The following is a 25,079-nucleotide window of genomic DNA, read 5'->3' on the forward strand; positions in this document are numbered from 1 at the left end:
AATATGTAAGGCAAACCTTAGGAAACTTATGACTCAACAATAAACTTTGCCACTATTGAGTTAGAAAATAATGAAGTGAGACTGAAGAAAAAAGATGCCCTAGATAGAATATAATTTAAAGCATGGCTGAATGATTTAATAGGTATTTTGGGATCCTAATTTTCCAGTTTTGAGGGTTTTTTTAAATTACTTTTAATACCCTAATAACATGAGTGACATCATTTCCTGTCTCCTATTTTACATTAATTTTCCACAGGGTTTTTCTAGGCTTATAAAGACTACAGATATATGCCATTATTAAGAAGGAGAGCAGAGAGTGATACACAAAGCTTATTTTTAGCACATTGTTCTTATAAGTATGTTTCAAAATTGGACCCTTTACCTTATATATCATTAATCAGAATCTGTGATTTATGTTCACATAAAAAAATGACATATTTTCCATTGAGGTTTCTTAGAGACAGCATATAGGTGTGTCTTGCCTTTTTACCTTACTTATTAATCTCAGTCTCTCAATTGAGGTGTTTAGACCTTTTATATTTAATGTGATGATTAATCTGGTTTTGTTTAAAACTGCCATTTTGCTATTTGTTTTCTATTTGTCCAATCTGTACTTTGTTCCTCATTTTTTCTTTTTCTGTTTTTTTTTTGAATTTTGTATAATTCTATTTTATCTCCTTTGCTGGCATATTAGCTATACCTTTTTTGTCATGCTATTTTAGTAGTTACTTCAGGCATTCAACTCATACTTAACTTTCATAGTCTTCAAGTGATATAGTATTAAAATCCAGAACAATCTAATTCCAGTTGAATGGTAGGAAGCTAGTCCAGTAATAGCTATGCCAAAATGGCTGGAAGTGGAAGACGATGACATTTTGAATCTCTGTTCTCTAGACTTGAAATACATGCAATACTAACCCACACCCATACCCAATTATTTTCTGGCTGAGTAGCTTTACGAAGTTGACTTTCTTTGTAACCGACATACTGGAGATTAATTAACTCTGGTGCCAAATTTTACTTTATTTTTTGGATAATTCTTTAGGTTAACTAAGCAAAATTCTAGAGTTTCTCCTGTAATGATATATATTTCATGGTATAAATACCAACAATGATGTTATGGGCAAATGGGGAACAAAATCTTTTTCCTTTTCTGCATGGGAAATTCATCTTTGGTAACTGTGCCTTTGGAAACCTGTATATCCATTGTGGAGATCTTAGATCTATGCCTTAAGGGTTTCTGCAAGAGATGATGACTACTATGGAGCATACAGTCTCAAAGCAAGGGCAGCTCCTGCAAGTTCAATGTGAATCTCATCATCTTGCACTTGAACTGTCATATGGTGTGAATATGACTCTAGACAACTATATGAAGAGGGATCCTTGACAATGCCCTGCTCTATACTTGTACTTAGAACCAAGTAGTTCTAAATGTGGCCCGTAGTAATCTTGTCAATCTGAATGTTTAGTTGATTGTAAAATCACTCTTGGTGGTACTACAGAGATGAATGAAGGGAAAAAAAAAAAAACAGAACATGATTCTACCAATCTACCATACACTAACCCTGGGAAATGGGCAAGCCCCTTTGATTTCAATTTATTTATGTAAAGGAAAACAGACAATCGCTCTTGCCTTGCGTATTTCACAGAATTATTCCAAATATCACAAGAAAACGGGTCTAGGAGAAAACCTCAAATTTATGAGATCAAGTGCTTTCACATACCACACATACTATTTGCCTCTACTTGGTATCCTCATACCCACATCTATGCCTACCAAACTGTTACCTGGATTTTCAATAGGAGTAGGGTGTTAGAGTGAAGTGTCAGTATCACACTGAAAGCTTTTCCCAATAGAGTAAGACTGCCTCTTCACCACCCCATTCCCACAATACTGATATGCCTCTAACTGAATGGTGGAAATGGAATTTAATAAATTACAGTGGATAAACAAAATATAGTTGTAATGAACTAAAAGACAAAGATTTGTTACTCTCAAATTTAAGAAAAAGAAACAGACACAATACTAATGATGTTGCTTTTTTGTTTCCTACTTTACATTTTTCTGTCAAAATATTCAACAATTAAAATTCCTTCCAAGGAAATCACTTACTGTTTTAAGTTCTTGGCGCAACTGCTGGTTGTAATTTGTGGATTCTTCTAATCGAGCTTCTAAAGCAGCAATTTTTTCTTCTTTAATTTCAAGAGACTTCTTTAGAGTCGATTCTAATTTTGATTCCAAAAGTTTGTACCTACTATCCAAATACAAAAATAACATAGTTCATCACTGGAGGTCAAAAATTATTTTTAAAGATCATTATGACCATAGACACTGATGCCATAAAGAGGTCTTATGAAACAATATTTTTTTAAGAGGTGAATTATTCTATTGCCCCACTCCCCCCTTTAAACTCTTCCTGGTTATAAAAAAAAAAAATCAACTAGGTAACCAGAGCTTCAGATTATAGCCTAGGTTGTCAAAAGCAAAAATTGATGCTCAAAAAAAGGCATCTGGAAGATGTAAATCCCAAAATATTCTTTTTATTTTAAAAAAAATTTTTTTTTCAACATTTATTTATTTTTGGGACAGAGAGAGACAGAGCATGAACGGGGGAGGGGCAAAGAGAGAGGGAGACACAGAATCGGAAACAGGATCCAGGCTCCGAGCCATCAGCCCAGAGCCTGACGCGGGGCTCGAACTCACGGACCGCGAGATCATGACCTGGCTGAAGTCGGACGCTTAACCGACTGCGCCACCCAGGCGCCCCATACTCTTTTTATTTTTATAAGGATAGAATCCATAGGAAAAGAAGTAGATGGGTTTATTATATTATTAAGCATTTGTCTATGATATGAATGTGTTAAGATACTTGTACAAGGAGATAGGTATAGTTAAGCTTAAAACTCACGGAAGGGTACAGAGTACTTACAGAATATTTTAGAAAGGGAATGATATACCAAAGATACTGGATACTGGTAACAGAGTAGGAAGAGGCAAATGCGAATGTCAGTATTTTAGTTAAGTTTTTGAATGGTGATTTCATAAAAAATTATATTATTTACGGTTAAAAACTTTTTTTAAATTAAAAAATGTCTATTTTTTTATTTTATTTTATTTTATTTTTTTTAATTTTTTTTTCCAACGTTTATTTATTTTTGGGACAGAGAGAGACAGAGCATGAACGGGGGAGGGGCAGAGAGAGAGGGAGACACAGAATCGGAAACAGGCTCCAGGCTCTGAGCCATCAGCCCAGAGCCCGACGCGGGGCTCGAACTCACGGACCGCGAGATCGTGACCTGGCTGAAGTCGGACGCTTAACCGACTGCGCCACCCAGGCGCCCCAAAAAATGTCTATTTTTGAGAGAGAGACAGAACATGATCAGAGGAGGAGAAGAGAGAGAGGGAGACAAATAATCTGAAGCAGGTTCCAGGCTCTGAGCTGTCAGCAGAGAGCCTGACGTGGGGCTCGAACCCACAAACTGCGAGATCATGACCTGAGCTGAAGTCATATGCTTAACTGACCGAGCCACCCAGGCACCCTGTGGTTAAAATTTTTTTACAAAAAGGACAGTGCATGAACACAGTTTGAGAGTGAATCACAAACTAGAGATTATGACTAATTCTTATACCTGAGAACCTTGATGACTAAACCAAATAAATAAGTACATATATGAGAAATTTTATCACATTCTGCCTTTTACTGTAGTTAATTTGTGTGTATGTGTGTATATATACGTTTTACAATTTTTTTCTTGCTCAATCAGTTTTTAAGTTCACTGAGCACAGAGAACAAATCTCACTCGTTTTGGTACTGGCTTGAGTCAACAGATATTTTTAAAGCATTTTATGAATCTAACTTTGGATATATTTAATGTTGGATGCCTGAGTTGCCTCTAGACTGTCCAGATAGAGATGTCCACTAAGCAAAAAATAATGTGACTATCAGGTAAGATGATGGATGGCAATGCATAGCATACACAACAAAGAGGCCTGAGAACATAACCCTAGGAAACTACAGTAAAACCTTGGGTTGTGAGTAACTTGTTCTGCAAGTGTTCTGCAAGCTGAGCAAACATTTCTAATAAATTTTAACTTGATAAACGAGCGATGTCTTGCAATACAAGTAGTACATGATGCCGAACATCACGTGATCACAACTGAACCAATGGTTCTTGAAATTCACTTTGATATGTCAGTGCTTTGGATTACAAGCTTGTTTCCAGAATGAATTATGCTTGCAAACCAAGCTTTTACTGTATATTGAGACACAGGAAAAGAGCTGTTAAAAAAGAATAGACAAGAGTGATCACTTAGCACTCTATTTGTAACTTTATCACTAAATTTACTTTGTTGCATTCTACCTATTTGTACATACAAATCCATAACTTAGACTACCTATTCATTTATGGCAAGAATAATATCTTAATTATATCTTAAAAGGGTCAGAGAGAATGACGCCAGTGAGAAAGATGAAAAGGTTAGACTGTTAGAGATACCATCTGAGATTAGAGGTAAACACAGAGGCAGATATACATAAACTCCAAGACAGAAGGGATAGAATATTAAAGGAATTTATGTTTGTGAACTTTTTTTTCTTTGTGATGCTAAGGTTAACGTAATGGTTGAGAAAGAAGCTGGTTTAGTGGCTTAAGACACTTCTTTTCCTGATCTACCAAATTTGATCATGGTCTCAATTTCATTTCCTAAAACACCGAGTTCAACATATACCTTTATCTCTATTTCTAATGCTTTCATTATATATATAAATGTGCAGACTAATGAACACATCAATTACATCTTGCCTAGCCTATTTCAACAGCTTCCTAACTGATCTCTGTGACTCTAATTTGCCCTTTTTCTAATCCATATTCCTTTTTTTTTATATATTTATTTTGAGAGAGAGAGAGAAAGAGCACACACACACAAGTGGGGGAGGGGCAGAGAGAGAGGGAGAGAGAGAATACCAAAGAGACTATACTGTCAGTGCAGAGCCTGATGCAGGGCTCGAACTCAATGAACCATGAGAACATGACGTGAGCTGAAATCAAGAGAAGGATGCTTAACAAACTGAGCCACCCAGGTGCCCCTTTCTAATCCATCTTTCACATCACTCTAAAAATTACTCAAAAGGGGTGCCTGGGTGGTTCAGTTGGTTGAGTGTCCAACTCTTGATTTTCAGCTTAGGTCATGATCCCAGGGTCATGGGATTGAGCCTCCCATTAGCCTGTGCTGAGCTGGAGCCTGCTTGAGGCTCTCTCTGTTCCCCTCTTCCTCTTTACTCCTCTCCCCCATTTGCAGGTTCTCTTTCTCAAATTAGAAAAAAAATTCTCAACATAGCTTTGTGCTTTATTTGCATGGAATGCCATCTCCACCAATTCCACCTTGCACATTTCAGTCATTCTTTATGGCTCAGCTGAAGCATTATCATTTCTTTGATGCTTGATGGTCAGCAAATTTTAAGAGCTCAATTAACACTGAGTAGCTGTTTGAATTAAGGTTTGAAAAGAGCCACCAAACAATATGAAGGACCCACCTACAACTGGGTTCTAAAAGGGTTAGGGTAGTTACATCATTTACTGTTTTTTTCCCCTCAACTATTTAAATGTCTTACATACACACACAGGTAATAAATGTTTGAATAAAAAAGCGATGCATATTCAGTATCTATATTAAGAAGTAGTCAACTAAATTGGGCCTTAACTATTTATTTAACTCAAATAAAAATAGTTTCTCATATGGGAATGCAAGCTGGTGCAGCCACTCTGGAAAACAATATGGAGGTTCCTCAAAAACTAAAAATAGAACTACCCTATGACCCAGAAACTGCACTACTAGATATTTATCCAAGGGATACAGGTGTGCTGTTTTGAAGGGACACATGCACCTCCATGTTTACAGCAGCACTATCAACAATAGCCCAAGTAAGGAAAGAGCCCAAATGTCCATCGATGGATGAATGGATAAAGCAGATGTGGTATACACACACACACACACACACACACACACACACACACACACACACACAAATGGAGTATTACTCGGCAATCAAAAAGAATGAAATCTTGCCATTTGCAACTACATGGATGGAACTGGAGGGTGTTATGCTAAATGAAATTAGTCAGAGAAAGACAAAAATCATATGACTCCACTCATATGAGGACTTTAAGAGACAAAAGAGATGAACTTAAGGGAAGGGAAACAAAAATAATATAAAAACAGGGAGGAGGACAAAACAGAAGAGACTCATAAATATGGAGAACAAACTGGTGGGTTACTGGAGGGGTTGTGGGAGGGGGATGGGGTAAATGGGTAAGGGGCACTAAGAAATCTACTCCTGAAATCATTGTGGCACTATATGCTAGCTAATTTGGATGTCAATTTTAAAAAAATTAAATTAAATTAAAAGCAATAAAATAAAATGGCAAAAAAATAGTTTCTCATGAAACAGTTGTATGATTAATCCAATTACAGTTGCTTGAATTCAATGCTAGAACTAATGCCTCAAATTACTTCTATTTGTTATTACAGAATCTATGAGCATCAACCAACCTATTCTTAACTTTGAATATTTTCAAAATGACAAAAACAAATCTCTTATAACAGCATTAATTTTCCCTATATACATTATTTAATATAGACTATAAATACTATAACAGTAATAATGGGTAGACAATAAAATAAAAATTCTATTACAAAAATTCCAATGAATTAAAATCTAGTCTACATAAAACTGTATTTTTAACAATATATCCTTCCAGTCTAGCTGGAATCACATGGCTGACTAGATGCTAAACCATAGACTACTTGAAAAATCTGATTGTTTGATAGATTGTAATTACCATAGGAGAATAAATTTTTTTAACCTTATATTGATCATTCTCAAAATTAAAGGGCATATAAAGTAAGGTTTTATTGTTTCTCACCTTACTTTTCCACATTATTATTATTTTTTTTTAAGTAGGCTTCATGCCCAGTGTGGAGCCCAACATGGGGCTTGAACTCACAACCATGAGATCAAGACCTGAGCCAAGATCAAAACTCATATGCTTAATAGTCACCCAGGCGGCCCATTCCACATTTTTTTAAATGTTTATTTCGAGAGAGAAAGAGAGAGAGAGGCAGAGAGAGAGGGAAAGAAAGAATACCAAGATGACTCCATGCTGTCAGCACAGAGCCCAACACAGGGCTCGAAACCATGAATCATGAGATCATGACCTGAGCCTAAATCAAGAGCCAGATGCTTAACTGACTGTGCCACCCAGGAGCCCCTCCATATTATTTTTATACCTTAGTTACCTCAGCATGTTTTCCTTTGTTTCATATTTCTCCTTTCTGTAAGTCCACTTTTGCACACAAAATAAATGAAAGAATTGAGGCATTGAAGCACATGATTCAAATAAAAACTAACTTTATATTTCAAGAGAGAGGGGTTTGTTGTTAATGTCTCATTCTACTTTCATAGGTAATTATAGTTTCTGCTTTTCTGCTACATGAGTGGCTTCCTGTTTTCCTATTATGTAACTATTTATAGTAACATTTTAGCATTTTTCTTGTATTAGGTTGTGTTTATCTGAGTTTTTACTTTTTTTCTCATAGAACTTTCTCTATGGGAAGAGAGGAAACAGAAACAGGGTGACATATGTAAATATTCTATAGCTGATACAGGAGAGAAGGTTTGAGCAAAAATATAACAATAATTTAAACTGTTTGCCGAATAGACTTAATACTCACCTGTCATCAGTACTCTGCTCATCATGCAAGAGTCGCTCTTTATTTAGCCCTATCTTTTCAAGCTCATGAGTTAATTTTTCAAGATCATTATTCATTTGTTGAGTCTTCAATTTTTCACACACCAAATCCTTATTTTGAAAGGAATGCAAGACTCACATAAGTGTCATGACCATGAACATCTAGGAAATTCAGTCACGATTTTAACTACCACTATCCAGGAATACATATATATAATTCAAACCAGGAAAAACAGAAATCTTGTTGAATTTTTCCTTCATCACTAACAAGTAGTTAAGCAAAAAAATAAACTAGTTCAAACAATATGGTTTTCCTTTTTTGTTTTTTTTTTTTGCTAATATTACTTGTAATTTTTTGTATTAAAAACTAAAAGGAAAAACTCTTTACTTGTGAACTCTTGAGGATTGAAAGCTGTGAGAAAAAGAACACATATCTACTAACTTTTTAATAATAAGCTAGAACCTTAGTGCATATTTCTATGAATATATGCTGGATGCAACACCCTTCTCCCACCTCAAGCATCCCTCTGCCAGTGGAAGAGGTCTAACATATTGATCTGAAGAACTAGGGGACACTGTTAGAAGTTCAGACATGAGGAACCTTGTTCCTGTCTGTAGGATGGTACAACAACAGAAAGAAAAAAGCAAAAAGCTAATAATGGGCCCCTCTCAATGCCTCTTTAGCAGAAAGGCAGACTTCCCAATGTGACGTTCTGCCAGGATGCAAAGAAACTTTTTAATTGAACTTAAAAGAGTTATCATACAGAGTATATAGCATAGGGGTAGCAAAAAAAGGCCAAGCATGCTATGAAGAGCATGAATATGATCTACACCATGTTTCACTTGGATCTACGGCCAATCTACTCCAGAAAATTTCACAACTCTTCTCAACACACAGATCTAAGCAACTACCAATTGTGCAGTGTTGACTCCTAAAGTTCAATATGATTTGCATTCTAAGGCTTAAGAGCATAATTCACGGAGATTTGGAGTTTGAAAGATCTGGATTTGAATCCAGCAATCCAACTTTGCCATTAGCTGAGAGATCCTGAGTAAGTTACTTAATGTCGCTTATGCTTTCTAATCTACTGGACATAACATCTATAGAGGATTACTGTAAAAATTATATAAATAAATTTCTGAAGTCCTTAGCCCAGTACCTGGTACATGGTTGGCATTCAATAAATAGTAGCTATTATGGTTCCTATTATTCAGTAACAGTCTTGACCAAATATTTTATTTTGAAATAAAACATAAAATTATAATGTAATAAAGGAGATACCACATGGAAACCTTATTACTACAATATATTAAAAATAAAATTCACATGTACTTCTTGGTATAACAAAAGTAGGAAAATTTAGAAACTCTAGTTCTAAATGCCAATTTCTATTTTGAACCATAAGCAGATGATGCAAATTTCTGATGGGTTCCAATAAAACTTAACAATGCCTTGAATTAAAAATATAAAAATATTTTCCTTAAATTTAGGTAACTATATTTACCTCTCGTAATGTAACCAAAGTTTTTACATCAATAGTTGCTCTTTTCACAAGCTCCTTATTTTCTTTCTCTAATTCTTTCAGACGAATGCAGGATTCTTTAAAAATACTGATCTCTTTGAAAAGGGTTTTGTTTTCTTTTTCCAAATTCCCAATTTTTACATTATTTTCTTCCAATGTGGTATCTTTTATTTCTGCTTGCTGTCGGAGTCTTTTATTTTCTTTCTCCAGTTGCTTCTTATCTTTTTCCAGTTGAGAAGTCTCTTGCTCTAATGATTTATTTTCTTTTTCTAGTTGTTCTAGTCTTTTGCTGGATATTTTTAACTCCTCTAGGTTTTTCTGCAATGTTTGATTTTCCATCTCTAAGTCTTGTAGTTCACTCTCTAACTGTTGAATTTTTTTATTGCTATTTTCTAGAGCTTTCTGTAGCCTCTGATTTTCTGTATCTAAACCCTGGTAGCTAACTTCTAAGCGTTCTGTTTTCTTGAAAGATGCTTTCATGAGTTCTAAACCCTTCTTAAGCTGCTCTTTTTCACTTTCCAGTTCTTTATTTTCTAGCTGTAGCTGAGCCATTTTCATGCTTGCACACTTCAAAGATTCCACATTCCTTCGCAGTTCTAAGTTTTCCTCATCTAGTTGGGAATTCTCTTTTTCTAGGGATTCTAACTGAAAAGTAAGGTTTTTAAAACTATCTAATGTTTTTTTTAATTTTCTATTTTCTCTTTCTAGCTCTGAATTTTCTTGTTCTAAGGCCTCAATTTTTTCACAAGTAATTTTTAAATTGGTTATCTTTTTCTGTAACAATTCATTTTCTTTCTCAAGATGATGCAACTCATTTTCAAGTTCTTCTGCTCGTTCTCCTTTTTCTTTATAATGTTCCAATTCTTTCCTAATTTGTCTTTTTTCAAATTCAATCTTACTTAACTTGCTACTTGTTTCTTTGATAGATTCATGGAGAATTTTATTTTCTTTTTCAATGTCTTTCACCCTCGCTTCAGCACTTATCTGGGATCGCTGCCTTAAAGAAGACACGGTTTGATTCAGATGTTCATTTTCCTGTTCCAATATTTTAATCTAATTGAAAAAAAACAAAAGAGAAAATTAAAAATATAAATTAGCATAAACTAAATATTTTAAATTACAGTTTTTCCATTTCAAAAAAACTAACAATGAAATAAGAACATAAAAGGGTGCTAATATGTCTTACTTTTAATTGTGACAAATATTTGCTGGCAGACCACCGTGTACATGTACTTTCAGGTCATAAAAGTTCTGTCTTTAGGGAGTTCATAATGTAAAGAAATGGTTAGGAGAACTGTACTTAATATTAATCAAAGTGATCTTCAGATTATTTATAGTTACATGTTTCAAATTCAAACAGGAATATAGGTGAAATGCACACACATATCTCTTTATGACTATAAGCTTTTACTTTCATTAAATAAATTTTGCAAAGCATACACGCAGTGGGTTCTTGATAAATATTGCTATATTTTATGTGTATATACGTGGGTGTGTATTCATTCTCCCAAGAATTCTAATTTGAAAAAGATCAAAAAACACAAAATACTCTGGTATACCTGAAAACTAATTTTTTATGACATGGCCTAATTTTGGTAAACAATCCCCTGAGAGCCTTGTAAAAATACAGATTCATGCTTAGCTCTAGAATTTTTATTCTGTAGCTCTATGGAAACCTTTATTTTTATAGGTAGCCTAAGGACTATACCTGGATAATAAAAAACAAACCATTTTACTTCTAAAAAAGTAACAGAAACTTTAAAATAGCAAGTCACTCAATATATCCAGTTCTCAGTTTCCTAAAGCATAAAGTGAGAATGACCAATAAATACTTGAAAGCAAATATGAACGCATTCTAGAGAAGGCTGCTGTCAACACATCTCCCTCTTTCGTAGGGTCTGAATACATACAGCTGCATCTCTCCCCAATTCCACACAGTAATTTTATAATCTGCAGCCCTGTTCTACAGACACTTGAAATCCAGGTATTGTAAAATTTTCTACCAGATAATTATTAAACATACTGGCAACTTAAAGAATTCTAAGCTTTCGCTTCAACCTTCCCATGTATATGGATAGAAAATGAAAACCACAGTTACTCTAAGATCTAAACAATTCTAAAATTATTTCCCTTTCATGTTACATGAACATTTTTGTTTACCTAAACATTAAAATAACTTGCTAAGAGAATTTAAAATATATTGCTTAATAGGAAACTTATGAACCTGTCTTTCTGAATTTTCTCTAAGTGTTTCAATTGTTTTTTCAAGTTGAGCCTTCTCCTTCATTAGATCCTTGCTTAAATTCTGACAATTCTGAAGACTTTGCTTTTCTTGAATAATCTCGTTTTCAAGAATTTCAACCTAGAAAAAATTAAATCAAAAAACAATGTAATATTAAATATTTTACAACAAAGGAAACATGTCAAAAGATAATCTTGGAATAAAAACTAAAATACAATTTTAATACTCAAATGGTGAAATTTAAGAACTGAATACAGAAATTCAAGTAATACTCCATGCTAATTTTAACAGCTATATAAAATATGCAGACATGACTATCTTTCTTATCCTCTGCATCTCTGAAGGGCACATTTCTACTTCTAAATACAAAAAATAAACCCAACTGAATATATAATTACATACTATATGAAGACCATGCAAATTTTATTGAAAGACTCTCCTGGCTTGGCGAAATTTATAAAGATTTTAATCACAGTCAAGTAATTTTAGGGAAGAAGGAAGAAGAGAATATAAAAAACATGAAAAAAGATGAGAAAAAGGTAAGTTTAATGAGGAAACAGAAAGGAATTACGTTTAAAATAAAAAGAAAGACAGGGGCCTGGGTGGCTCAGTTGGTTAAGTGTCTGACTCTTGATCTCAGCTCAGGTCCTGATCTCAGGGTTGTGAGTTTAAGCCCTGCATTGGGCTCCATACTGGGTATGGAGTCTACTTAAAAAAAAAAAAAAAAAAAAGGAAAGAGGGAGAAAAAATAATAATAATAATACTAGAGAAAAAAAGAGCTGAACAAAGCTCAGGTAAATGTTATAGTTATAGTCTAGGTTTAAATTTATCTTCAATTATACATTTCAAAGATATGATCAAGTATGTGGTTAATAAGCATAAAAATAGCAAATTCCAGTTTAAATTATGCCAAACCATTGATTTCCCATTATGATATAACATATTCAAATCAGGTAATAAAAGAAAATAAAGATTTAGCTATATAAAATATTCCACTTCAAGTTTAAGTATTACTTAAATCCTTATATCAACAGTGAAAAAGTCTCAGGCGCCTGGGTGGCTCAGTAAGTTAAGCATCCAACTTCAGCTCAGGTCATGATCTCAAGGTTTGTGAGTTTGAGCTCCAGGTCAGGCTCTGTGCTCAGAGCCTGGAGCCTTTTTTGGATTCTGTCTCCCTCTCTCTCTGCCCTCTCCTGCTTGTGTTCTCTCTTTCTCGCTCAAAAATAAATAAACATGAAAAAGTCTTTTAAAAGAATAGTAAAGAAGTCTACGAATTTTAATAGTCTTTACATAAAGCAAGCTGAATTTTTCTATTTTATTTTTTTTAAATATATTTTTTTAACATTTATTTATTTTTGAGACAGGGAGAGAGAGCATGAACGGGGGAGGGTCAGAGAGAGAGGGAGACAGAGAATCTGGAACAGGCTCCAGGCTCTGAGCTGTCAGCACAGAGCCTGACGCGGGGCTCAGACTGACAGACTGCGAGATCATGACCTGAGCCGAAGTCGGATGCTTAACCGACTGAGCCATCCAGGCGCCCCTGAATTTTTCTATTTTAATGTCAATGGAAGATAACCACATATGGAAGACAACATTCCAGTAATATCTCAAAAGCATCAAGTCAAATCTTTTTTTTGAAAGAGACAGTGCACATTGTGCTGGGGAGGGACACAAAGAGAGAGAGAGAGAGAGAGAGAGAGAGAGAGAGAGAGAATCCCAAGCAGGCTCTGCACCACCAGTGCAGACAGCCCAGTGTGGGGCTCAAACCCACAAACCGTGAGATCATGACCTGAGCCGAAGTCAAGAGCCAGAAGCTTAACTGACTGAGCCACTCAGGTGCCCCTCAAGTCAAATCTTATCCAGTTACTCAATTTGACGTGTTCAGGAAACTTTTAGCTATTTATTACTGATCTGGTTCTCCCACTTAAGATTGAAATATATGGGTAACAGTTATTTAATTAAACTCATTTGTTGTCTTACATCGATGGAATTCAAGTGAAACATTTAGTTTACAAAAGATACCTTTCATACAATGAATTTATAAAACAATGCTAGAATCACTAAAAATTTATTAGAATTCAAAGCTACTTTTAAAATCAAATTACAATTTCCAGTCCCAATTATATATAATGACAACCAAAATAAAACTGTTCCAAGTTCTATTTAGTTTTAATTCACTCTTACTTTTATACTATACTGGTTATAAAGTGCTTATTAAGATTATTTGGTTAATGGATAAAAGATGATGCTGTGGGAGGGGAGATGGGCTAAATGGGTAAGGGGCATTAAGGAATCTACCCCTGAAATCACTGTTATACTATATGCTAACTTGGATGTAAATTAAAAAAAAAATTAAATTAAAAAAATTATCAAAAAAATGATGCAAAAATGTCTTAAAAGACTAAAAAACTGGCAAGATAATCAAGAGGTCTACTTGCATAATCTAAGGCAGTGGTTCTCAAAGCATGGCTTTTTTCCCCCCAACAAAGCAGGAAGACCATCACTTAGGAATTTCTTAGAAATGAGAATTCTTTGCTCCTACCCCAGACCTATCAAATCAGAAGCTCTGGGTATGGGGCTCAGAAATTTGTGTTAAACAAGTCCTGAAGGTGATTCTGAGGCATACTATAGTTCAAAAACCACCGATTTAAAGATTAGGGAGATTTTCATAACTGAATCTAGAAATCCAGAATCTAAAGAAAAACCAGACATGGCTGACTACATATAGAAATAATAACAAATTCATAATGGCTTATGTATAAGAACATTTATTACAGTATTATTCACTGTGACCAAGACCCAGAAACACATACTGCGAAGGAGATGTGATAGGAGATATTCATGATAAAAATATCATGTATGTTGTCATGATATGATTCTATTTATCTACAATAGGTATATGTGTGTATGCAGAAAGATACTCAAAAATAAATTACTTGGTCTGTTGCCCAACTGGAATATTTCTGTTGAACTAAAACCTTGTTCAAATTCAGGTTTCACAGTGCCTAAATTGTGGTCTCTAAATACCATTTTCCACTAAAAGGAACAAGGGCTTTTTGGAGAAGTGGCTGTTTCCAGATCGGGGGCAGGAAATGTTTAAGAAGAACTGAGTTACGGTGAAAAGCACAGAGGCTCACAAGGAGTGCTAAGATTGTGTCACAGGGACTCAGGAAGTAGCTTAAAGAGGTGGAACAGTTGGAAAAACAAATGCAGTAGGCTGAAACACTTCAAATATTTTTAAATCCATGAATTCATAAAGACAGTAAAAAAAAAAAAACCTCACTCATTAATTATCTCAGGAGGATAGGAGAGAACTAATTCATTACCAGGAAACTGGTAAACAAAAGAATCAAACATTCATCCTGCCTTTTCCATGAGAATTCCTGAGAGTAAATGGATAGTTGTTTTTTTGAACCAATTTTTATTTTTATTTTGTTTATTTTTAGAGGATTTGGTGGTATTTTACTTATTTTGTTTTTAAATATTATTTTTGAGAGAGAAAGATTGGGAGAAGGGGAGGGGCAGAGAGAGAGAGAGGGAGACAAAGAACCTGAAGCAGGCTCCAGGCTCAGAGCTGTCAGCACACTGCCCAGTGTAGGGCTCAACTCATGAACCTCAAGATCATGACCTGAGCTGAAGTCGGTCGCTTAACTGACTGAGCCACCCGGGGACCCCTAAGCAAACCTTTTCCATGACAACCAACATGACAAAAGAGACAATTAGGCACGTACCTCATGACTGAAATAGACTCCTTATGAATATTCTCACTAAAAACTCACTTTGAACTTGATTAAGCCTACAGATAAAATAAGACCCACAGGGAACAAAAGAACTTGCTAAGGGACACAGAGAAAAATCTAGATTGTGGGAAAACTACAAAACCACCTGGTTTCTTCAACAGAAAAATTGCTATGTAAGGAGTAAACTGGGCACCTGAGTGGCTCAGTTGGTTGAGTGTCCAACTTCAACTCAGGTCATGATCTGTTTGTGAGTTGCTGGCAGCCTGTCAGTGCACAGGGCTTCCTATCCTATGTCCACCTCTCTCTGACCCTCCCCTGCTTGCAATGTCCCCAAAATTAAAAAAATTAGAAAAAAGTTAACCTTACACTAAAAAAAGACTTAATAGACACATCAGTAGATTGAATGTACTGATATATTTCAATTCATATTTTAACAAAACGAAAAAAAAAATCCCAATGACTTGGAAAAACTGAAATGCTAACCAAACTCTATTAAATTTTTCAATGTGATAAAGTCACTGTTCTTGTTTTTTTAAAAAAAATCCTTACTTTTTAGAGATATATAATGAGGTATTGGTGAAAGGATACCAAGTCTAGGATTTACTTCAAAATCCTACTGGTTGTGAAGAGAGCAAGCAACGGTAGAAGTAAGAGTGGCTGTAAGTTAATAATTGCTAAAGTTGAATGAGTATAGGAGTTAATTCACTTCACATTTATATATGTTTGAAAATTTCCATAAGTTAAAATAATATTGAGAATACATTACATTAAAAACTGGAAAATAAATGATCTAACACAGGGTTATTTACACTTTACATATATTCAACATTACATTAAACATTAATTTTTATTTACCTTTTTACTTAGTCTTTGATTTTCTTTTTCAATTTTCAGGATTTTGGAAGTGTTGCCTTCGGCAGAATCCATAGTACTCCGAAGTTCTTCCACAGTTTTTGTCAGACTCTGGTTTTCCATCTCCAACTTCAATAATCTACTTGATGTTAATTCATTCACTTCATGGCCCAAGGATTTTTGTGGTGCTATAATAATGACAAATATTGTCATTGGTAAAAACTATATTTACTCAATACTATTTAAAATAATGAGTGTAAATGCACTACATCACCTGGTCCTTAACTTTATAAAAAACTTATAGAGTTATATAAGATAGACACAATGAAAAAACATAGATAAAAGATAGGTAAATCTTGAGTTTTTAATGTACCCACAAGCATTCTAGAGGAAAAAAGGTACAAAATTTAGACTGAACAGACTACAGTTGCAGTTCCAGTTCCATGAGAAACTGCTTGACAATGCCCAAGCCATTTTAACCACAAAACTCTTAGATTATTTGTACAAAATATGGTTATTGCTCTGTGTGTCTGACAGAGATATCATGTGATTCAAATAAGAAGTATAACGCATATCCAAGCTACATATCAAAAATTAAAGGAAGACAGTCTAAGGGGAAAAAAAATCCTAATTTCCTAATCCTGATTCTGAGAAAGGCAAGACAGTATATACTGGTTACCTTGAAAAAGTCTTTCTCTAAACAAAGAATCTCTGCTAAACTTGAGTGTAAAAACAAACATGTATACCATTTTGCCAAAAAAATCGTATTTCTAAGTCAATTTCAGCATAATTACATTTTCTAACATAAGAAAACTCAGTTTCTGGTTCTATATATGATGTAAGTCCAAAATAACTATTTTTAATAACCCTAAAGCAGATTCATTATTTGATGATATAAAAATTAGGATTTAAAGTGAAATATAATACCTAGAATTCACTTTGAAACCCCAGATTTCAGGAAGGGAAATGGAGAAGTACAGGAAGGCATTCTAGGTCTATCTATTTTTGTGTATGTTTGAAATTCTCCGTCATTTTTTAAAAATTTATTTATTTGGGGAGAGAGAGAGGAAAAAACACGAGTTGGGGGGTCAGATAGAAAGGGAGAGAGAGAATCCCACGCAGGCTCTGCATTGTTAGCACAGAGCCCGAAGCAGGGTTTGATTTCATGCTGTGAGATCATGCATGACCTGAGCTGAAATCAAGAGTTGGATGCTCAGCCAACTAAGCCACCCAGGCGCCCCAGAAATCATTAACACACACACACACACACACACACACACACACACACACACACACACCATATCCCCACAAGCACACATTCTTTTCAAAATCAGGTATGATAAAATATCCTCAGACTGTAAACAAAGAAAGCCTCAGTTCTTCTAGCTTTTGTTCCAGTTAGCATATTATTAATCTTTTATTAAAAGCTGGTACAACTGATAGTCACTTTTTTTATTTTTATTAAAAAATTTTTTTAATGTTTTTATTTATTTTTGAAGGAGAGAGAGAGAGAGACAGAGCATGAATGGGGGAGGAGCAGAGAGAGAGGAAGGCACAGAATCTGAAGCAGGCTCCAGGCTCTAACCTGGTAGCACAGAGCCCAATGCCCCAGACTTTTTACATTCCATTAGTTGTCCAAGTCTTCTTCAGTAAAACTTTGCTTCATGATCTGTTAGATACGATACTCAATATACCTTAGTAATACTTTCAATACTATCACTGTTTCTTCTTTTTTTTTAAGTTTATTTTTATTTATTTTGAGAGAGAGCAAGCAGGGAAGGGGTGAAGAGAAAAGGACACAGAATCCTAAGCAGGTTCCATACTGTCAGTGCAGAACCCTATGTAGGGCTTGAACTCACAAATTATGAGATCATGACCTGAGCCAGAGTCAAGGGTCGGACGTTTAACCAACTGAGCCACCCAGGTGCCCTATCACTGTATTTCAAAGATGCTTCAGGTCAGACTACAAAGAATTAAAAAGGATGCTTACAAACATTTTTTAAAGTAATCTCTATGCCCAATGTGGGGCTCAAACTCCAGACCAAAAGCTGCATGCTCTATCCACTGAGCTAGCCAGGAGCCCCCTTAGAACACATATTTAACAACATGGAAAAATGCCTACGTTATAATCTTAGGTGAAAAGAAGAACCTGAATTGTATATACAAATTGATCTGATGATGTCTAAAATATCTATTTGTAGAAAAATTCTGGAGGCCATTTTTTTAAATGCAAAGGGGTTTCAGAAATTATTAGGAACTTTAATTTCTTCCTTTATATTTTTCCACATTTCACAGATTTTCTGCAAAGCAATTCTCTTGTATAGTTAAAAAACAAAACAAAACACACCATATTAAAACAAATATTCAGATCTATGACCCCAGCTAAGATGAACTGCAAAACAACTGTGATGGTGATGATGATGATGATGACAATGACGACAACAACGATGATAAAAATAATAAACACTCAAATAACTACCATTTACCAGGTACTCTACTAATGGCTTCATAAGCAGTAACAAATTCAATCTTCACAATAACCGTACAAGGTAATACTATTTTATTGTTCCCATATAACTGATGAGGAAACTCTTAACACTGTAATTTTAACTAGCAGTAGAAAACATTTAAGTTTGAATTGTTTTTTAATAACTCAATTTCACAAAAAATACAATAAAAAAGTTCCACAAATATTTTAAGTAATATATCTCAGCAAGTTCACGGTCTGAATATCATCACTTACTGTGTAGTCAATTTACATGGGGGTCCCAGAATTTGAAATTAGGTTCTCATGTGTAAAATTAGGAAAAGCCTAATGGTAAAAAAAATATGATAGGTCATCTGTAGAAGTAAGTATCCTATAAATATCAGATTATAAGCTCTCTCAGACCTCGTCTACCTCAGCATCATATCCACAGGGCTGGATATAATTATTTTACACATGGTAGATGCTTAATAAATATCTGGAAGGAAGGAAAGCAGGTGAAATAATCTAATACTAGGTAACTGAGGAATTCTGGAACGAATCTAATTCAAATAAATGTGACCTGGACATAATTTCAATAAAGTAAATCAGTATCAGCATACTGAAGGCTATAACCCAAATAAGGAAAAAAGAACAAAGTTAACAAGTTATCTGAGGGTCTTTCATTATCTCTAGGGTATAACTGGGCTGGACTGCTTGGTAGATACAGTGCTAAAATGGAGAGAGAGTACATATATTGATGAAAGTAGCCATAAAGATCCTTAACTTGCTTTTTTCTGGCTATATACTGACCTAAGAATCTTCCCAATATGTTTTGACTTCTTGTTTAGGTTTGTCTATAGTTAAAGAACACACTGACCAGCTAATATGACTTTTCTGTTCTATTTAGTAGATGGCTTTATTTCTCAAAATAAGTTAATAAACTTGGTATCTCAGCTTCCTATGATGTTAATGTGAAACAGTGCCTAAAAAACTGATCAAATCTGTTACTACACTCATAAAGTTGAGTTGTAAGATGTGTAAAGATAAGGACAAGACCCAGGAATGCGGCCATGAACATACTACTCTGTGAACTATCTAGGGAGACATCTGGCATCTTAGACATCTCCGGCTGGGGAAAATAAAAAATTGTAATAAAATATCCAAAAATGTAAGCATAAATACAACTTCATGCATTCATTTATGCATTTACATTAAAAAAATATCGGGAATACCTTCAGAGAGTTCGCTAGTTCTAGATATTTGTTCCAGCTCCCAGCCAAGATGTAATGATTCATCCATACTTTGTTTCTGTGCCATTTCCAAAGTCATATTTTCTTCCATTAATTCTTCAATCTTTTTTCTATCCATATCACGTTCCTTTTTTATTGTCAGGGAGTAGGAAAAGAAATGAAAGCTAAGAAACAGTACAATTTCAAGCTAAATATGTTCTATTACTTATAACTTTTATTTATCAGAAACTGAATAATATAGGATAAATTTTGAGTTCCTTAAAATTTTCAGTTTGAAGGCAATAATCAGTTATCATTCTTAATACTAGTCATTATATTGACCAGGTCTTTGATATCCTTTTAAAGTGATCCTTGGGAACACTGAAAACTTTTCTTCATATATTTTAATATATTTACTGGTATAATAAATGATACCTAACCTAATGCTAAATTTTAGCAAATTGTTTACCTCCTTCTATATTTTAAAGGCATGTTTACACAACAACTTATTAGGGTGTTTTCAAAGGAGAAGACAAAATTAATAACTAATATGTCTAACAAAAGCAGAAATTTTTACTACTCCTGTTTTTATACAGAATTGGAAGCTTCTAATTTACTTAGCTACCTCTTCTCTGTTAAAGCCACAGGAGCTAGCCATTGTTGTCATTATGGGGAAATCAGATCAATCTGAGATTTCCTTGGAGGCCACGCAACTGATCAACCTTACATTACTTACCATTTCCATATCATGCAGTTTAGCTTTCAGTTGTAAATTCTCTTTTTCTAATTCATGTAATTTATCAGAACGAGCTCTAGTTCCTTCTAATTGATCTTCCAACATGGTTTTTGTTTCTAATAAAACTTGATTATCTTCTTTTAATTCCTATAAAAATTTCAAATAGGCTTTATCACAAATATATTAGTATCTGTTAATTTTTCAAAGCTCTAAAACATGAATTCTTTATTGTAAGGTAAGACATTAAGCTGTCTCTATCAACAGTTCTTTATGCAAGAGTAAAAGCTACTGAAAATAGAGATACAGTTAATGTTTTCCTGGTTTCATTTTTTCCCTCAGAATTTATTACGCTATTGCTATTATGCAAACGTAATACTCAATACTTATGCTAGGATGAGTAACACAACTACAATTCACATAAAATTGTCAGCGTACATTTAAATTCCTTTAGTCACAAGAATAAGGAACTAAGTATAAGTAGTCTCTCTGATATTTAAGACACAAACAAATCGCCATAGAATCAGGGCTTAATTTTTTTGCTGAAATAGATTTAAAGATTTCTCTCTACTTAAACTGTAACTTGAAAGTAAAGGGCTTGGGTTTTTGAGTAAAATACCAAGACCTGTGCTAAGACTCACAGAGACCATAAACTAAGGCTCTATTAATAAATATTTTACACAAACATCTTGAGAAAACGCTTAAAATCCATACATGTTTTGAAGACATGTGTTCACAAATCTGTCTTGCTGAACTATATGCTAGTGGTTTATAAACTAAAGTCAAAAGAAAGTATATTAAAACAGTGGCATTTATAAGGATCTCTTAACAGTGCCATGCATATATTGTTTCAATAAACGGCAAAGAATTAATAGGCACCTTATCTTTGCTATCTACTGGGTCTATTTTCTGGTAACTTTCAGGCTAAAATGTTCTAACTACTTTCTGTTGTAATGTTCTCACTTCTTGATTTTGCATACTCCTTCCTTCTTATCACCATACTGAAACTGATAAAACTCTCCTCTGAAGAAATGAAGAAGTTAACTCGGAAAGAAAAACAGAATGTAGAAGCAAGTACTGTCAAATTCTTGCTGTCAAACTCAACTTCATGTAACACTGAACTGCAACCATTAAGTAAGAAAAATTGTCTTTTTCTACACACACACACAAATACACCCACACACATATTATTAGGGGAGAGATTGAGAGAGTGCCTTCATTAATCCTAGTTTAGCATTCTGAGTTGAACAGTGATCAGAAACATGCTTTGCTTTCGCTTCTAGAAACAAGTTTGAAATTAGAAGTATATACTTTATTTTGACTTTGAGGGAAGGACTTCAAGTCTTTCCTACCTATAAGACTAAATAAAAGAATGAAAGAACTTGAAACAGTTCAATAAAATTAATAATGTCCAGAGATCCCTTTTTACAAGTATAAGCAATATGCTGATCTACCACCATAAGATAAGCACCTAGAGGTATTTACAGTTTGTTCAACATTTCAAAAGTTCCTTAAGTTTATTACATGCAGTTTGAAAAAACTTAACTTTTAAACAAAATAATTGTGAATGGTTTAAATTATGCAACATACCTCAACTCTTGCCTTATAAAATTCAATATCATGTAGTCTTTCTTTGTATCTGCTGACTTCACTTTCAAGCTTATCCACTCTGATTGCCTTCTCCCGAAGTGCATCTAATTCATCTCGGTACATTCTAGCGGAACGAGCATCCGAAAGCAAATTCATGTTCTAAATATAAACAATTAATATTTTAAATATTATTTTCTATTTTCAAATTGATAATCTCTGGTTGCACAATTCAATGAATTTAAAAAACAAACCCAACAAATTGTATGCTTTAAAAGTGTGAATTTTAAAAGAAGCTGTTGATGAGGGCCAGTATTGACCAATGCTATACCTTGGCCAGAGGCTGCACTGTCACCCTGGCTGGGCAACTTCGCCAAGGCCACTTCTGATGGCATTTCCAAGACCTACAGCTATGTCACCCTGAACTCTGGAAAGAAACTGTGTTCATCAAGTTTCCCTATCAGGAATTCACTGACCATTTTGTGAAGACCCACATCAGAGTCTCCATGCAGAGGACCAAAGCTCCAGCTGTGGCCACCACATAGTTTTATACAAGAAAAATACAGCAAGTTAAAACCTGTTAAAAAAATGTATATATATAAAATAAAATGGGATGGGGAGATATATGAGGTCTTTTTTAAAAAAATCAATATAAATTATTTTAAAATATATATTCATATGCAAATAAAAACACACCTACATATAAATTTTTATGTAATGATTATTTAGGAATGTAAAAAATATCAGGATATTTCAAATAAGTTAACCTCTAGTTAACATAACCATTTGCAATTAATTTAAGGTGTAAAAGTTAACTTTAAAATACAGGATAATGAAAATACAGAAGAGGCAAACAGTATTACTAAAGTTGGTCGTTAGTTACTTTAGAGAAATTACGTTTCCATCCAGATGTATTATAATATACCAAAATTCTGCTGAGTTTTTCAAAACTTCCAAGTGAATGATTAGTTGCATATGATTAGTGTGTATCTTAATAACATTTAAGACAAGTATTAAAATTCAATATTTAATAGCTCTCTCGTAATCTTTTAAAACAAGTTATCAAAGTATGTTCCAGAGATATCTGTGGGGCCCTGAAAGGGTTTCATGTTCATGAGGTCAAAACCATTTTCATAATAACACCAAACCATTATTTGCTTTTTTCACTGTCATTCTCTCATGAGGGCAGAGTGGAGTTTTCCAGAGGCTACATGGCATGTGATAATACACCGAATGAAAAACAGATACGAGAATTTAGTAGTTTTTAGTTAAGCCAGGCATTAAAGAGATTTGCAAAAATGATTAAAAAAAAAAAGACTTGCAAAAATGTAAGAGTACCAACATTCTTTTTTTGTTGTTGTTTTGTTTTGGAAAATAATGGTTATAAGCATGTAATTTTTATGTTAACATGGAATAATTATTTTTAAATAAACATTTTTCAAATTCTAAGTTTTAATTTCAAATATAGAAAATAGATATAATCTACATCAAACAATCCTCATTAATTTTTAATAGGAGAAAAGAGCCTTGAGACCAAAAGATTGAGAACCACTCACTGCTTTACAGTAAGCACACATACAAAAACCCATACTATTAAGAAACAGAATAGCAGCCACAGCATATCTAGAAATGAAGATTTTGATTCCCATCTCATTCATCTAGAAAGGTCCAAGTTTATGATCCTGCAAGTAGAGTATTCCCTGAATTAAAAATAGCAAGTTAGGGGAAATAAGGAGAAGAAATAATTATCTAGCTTCACCATAATCCTTATCATTTACGGGTAAAGGAAGACATTGTGCACTACCACCAAATAAAAATGAAACATAACAAACATTTAAAAAAGTGAATTTTTTTTAAGTTTATTTATTTATTTTGAGAGAGAGAGAGAAAAAGAGAGGGAGAAAGAGGGACAGTGCGAGTGGGAGGGGACAGAGAGAGAGAGAGAAAGAGAATCCCCAAACAGGCTTCACAGTTAGTGCAGGGCCTGACACTGGGCTCAAACTCACAAACCATGAGATCATGACCTGAGTTGAAATCAAGAGTCAGACACTTAAATGACTAAGCAACCCAGGTGGCACCCCCCCCACCCCAAAGTGAAGTCTCAAACAATCTTGCTTCGAGATGAAAAAAACCACAAAGCTTTAGTAAAATAAAAATAATTTTTAAAAGGTAAAAAAATTAAAAAGCACTGTGTCATATATAAGTTACCATAACTATCAGAGAGACCAGAGACCTAGGGAGATACACATAAAGCAGCATAGTTTACAGTAGGGTTATTCTAGCTTCCAAGCCCACACAAACCAAATACATAAAAAGAGAAACTTGGAACTACCTGAATCCTAAGAGTTTCTTCTGAATTCTAGCAAAGTATGAGCAGCACTGATAAAGAAAAAGCAAAGTCCAAAGACTATGAATTCCAGTTTTGGGATTTTAGAACAGAAAAACACTGAAAAATCATCTTTAAGCCTCAGTGACCTCATAAAACATTAAGATAAAGGCTATAAATTATAAGGAGTAAAATCAATTTCTAATTACATACTGGTCCTATATAATAAAGTTTCTGGTACAAACCTCTTGTTGCAGCCTTTTTAGTTCTATTTCCATTTGCTCAAGTTCTTGTTTACAGTCCAACAACTGTTCAGTCTTTTCCTCCCTTAAATGAAAAAATTGTCAATTAAATAATCAGTTTAATGTTTTTGAAAACTGTGATCATCATCTGCATCAATACAAATATATTATCATTACTAAATATCTAGTTGAAAACCGAATTAGCCATATGCTAACAGAGGGGAAAAAGACAAAGAAATGGATATTAAGAATGTATATGATTTGATGACATCAATCAGACTCCCCTTTAAAGTTCCCCAAAGGCTAATCTTGATGACTGACATCCTCATAGTTTATAAGGTAGTTTCTCTCTCTTCATCTTTCTTCCCATCCCCCATTCTCACTCTCCT

General features: G+C 34.1%; 1 protein-coding gene across 5 annotated transcripts in view; it reads right to left on the reverse strand.

The window, feature by feature from the left end:
* The window catches only part of CCDC88A (coiled-coil domain containing 88A), a 143,338-nt gene that overhangs the window by 35,664 nt on the left and 82,595 nt on the right, over positions 1–25,079 (reverse strand). For all 5 annotated transcript variants that reach the window (XM_030310632.2, XM_030310629.2, XM_030310631.2 and 2 more), the window contains exons 9-17: positions 24,694–24,775; positions 22,126–22,284; positions 20,539–20,685; positions 19,806–19,950; positions 16,110–16,294; positions 11,497–11,634; positions 9,255–10,325; positions 7,733–7,860; positions 2,114–2,255 (exon numbers count right to left, since the gene is read on the reverse strand). In XM_030310632.2, coding sequence (XP_030166492.1) covers positions 2,114–2,255; positions 7,733–7,860; positions 9,255–10,325; positions 11,497–11,634; positions 16,110–16,294; positions 19,806–19,950; positions 20,539–20,685; positions 22,126–22,284; positions 24,694–24,775 — 2,197 coding nt within the window. The remainder of the gene's footprint in view (positions 1–2,113; positions 2,256–7,732; positions 7,861–9,254; positions 10,326–11,496; positions 11,635–16,109; positions 16,295–19,805; positions 19,951–20,538; positions 20,686–22,125; positions 22,285–24,693; positions 24,776–25,079) is intronic.

This window comes from Lynx canadensis, chromosome A3 (assembly GCF_007474595.2).
Source record: "Lynx canadensis isolate LIC74 chromosome A3, mLynCan4.pri.v2, whole genome shotgun sequence".
Classification (NCBI taxonomy): domain Eukaryota; kingdom Metazoa; phylum Chordata; class Mammalia; order Carnivora; family Felidae; genus Lynx; species Lynx canadensis.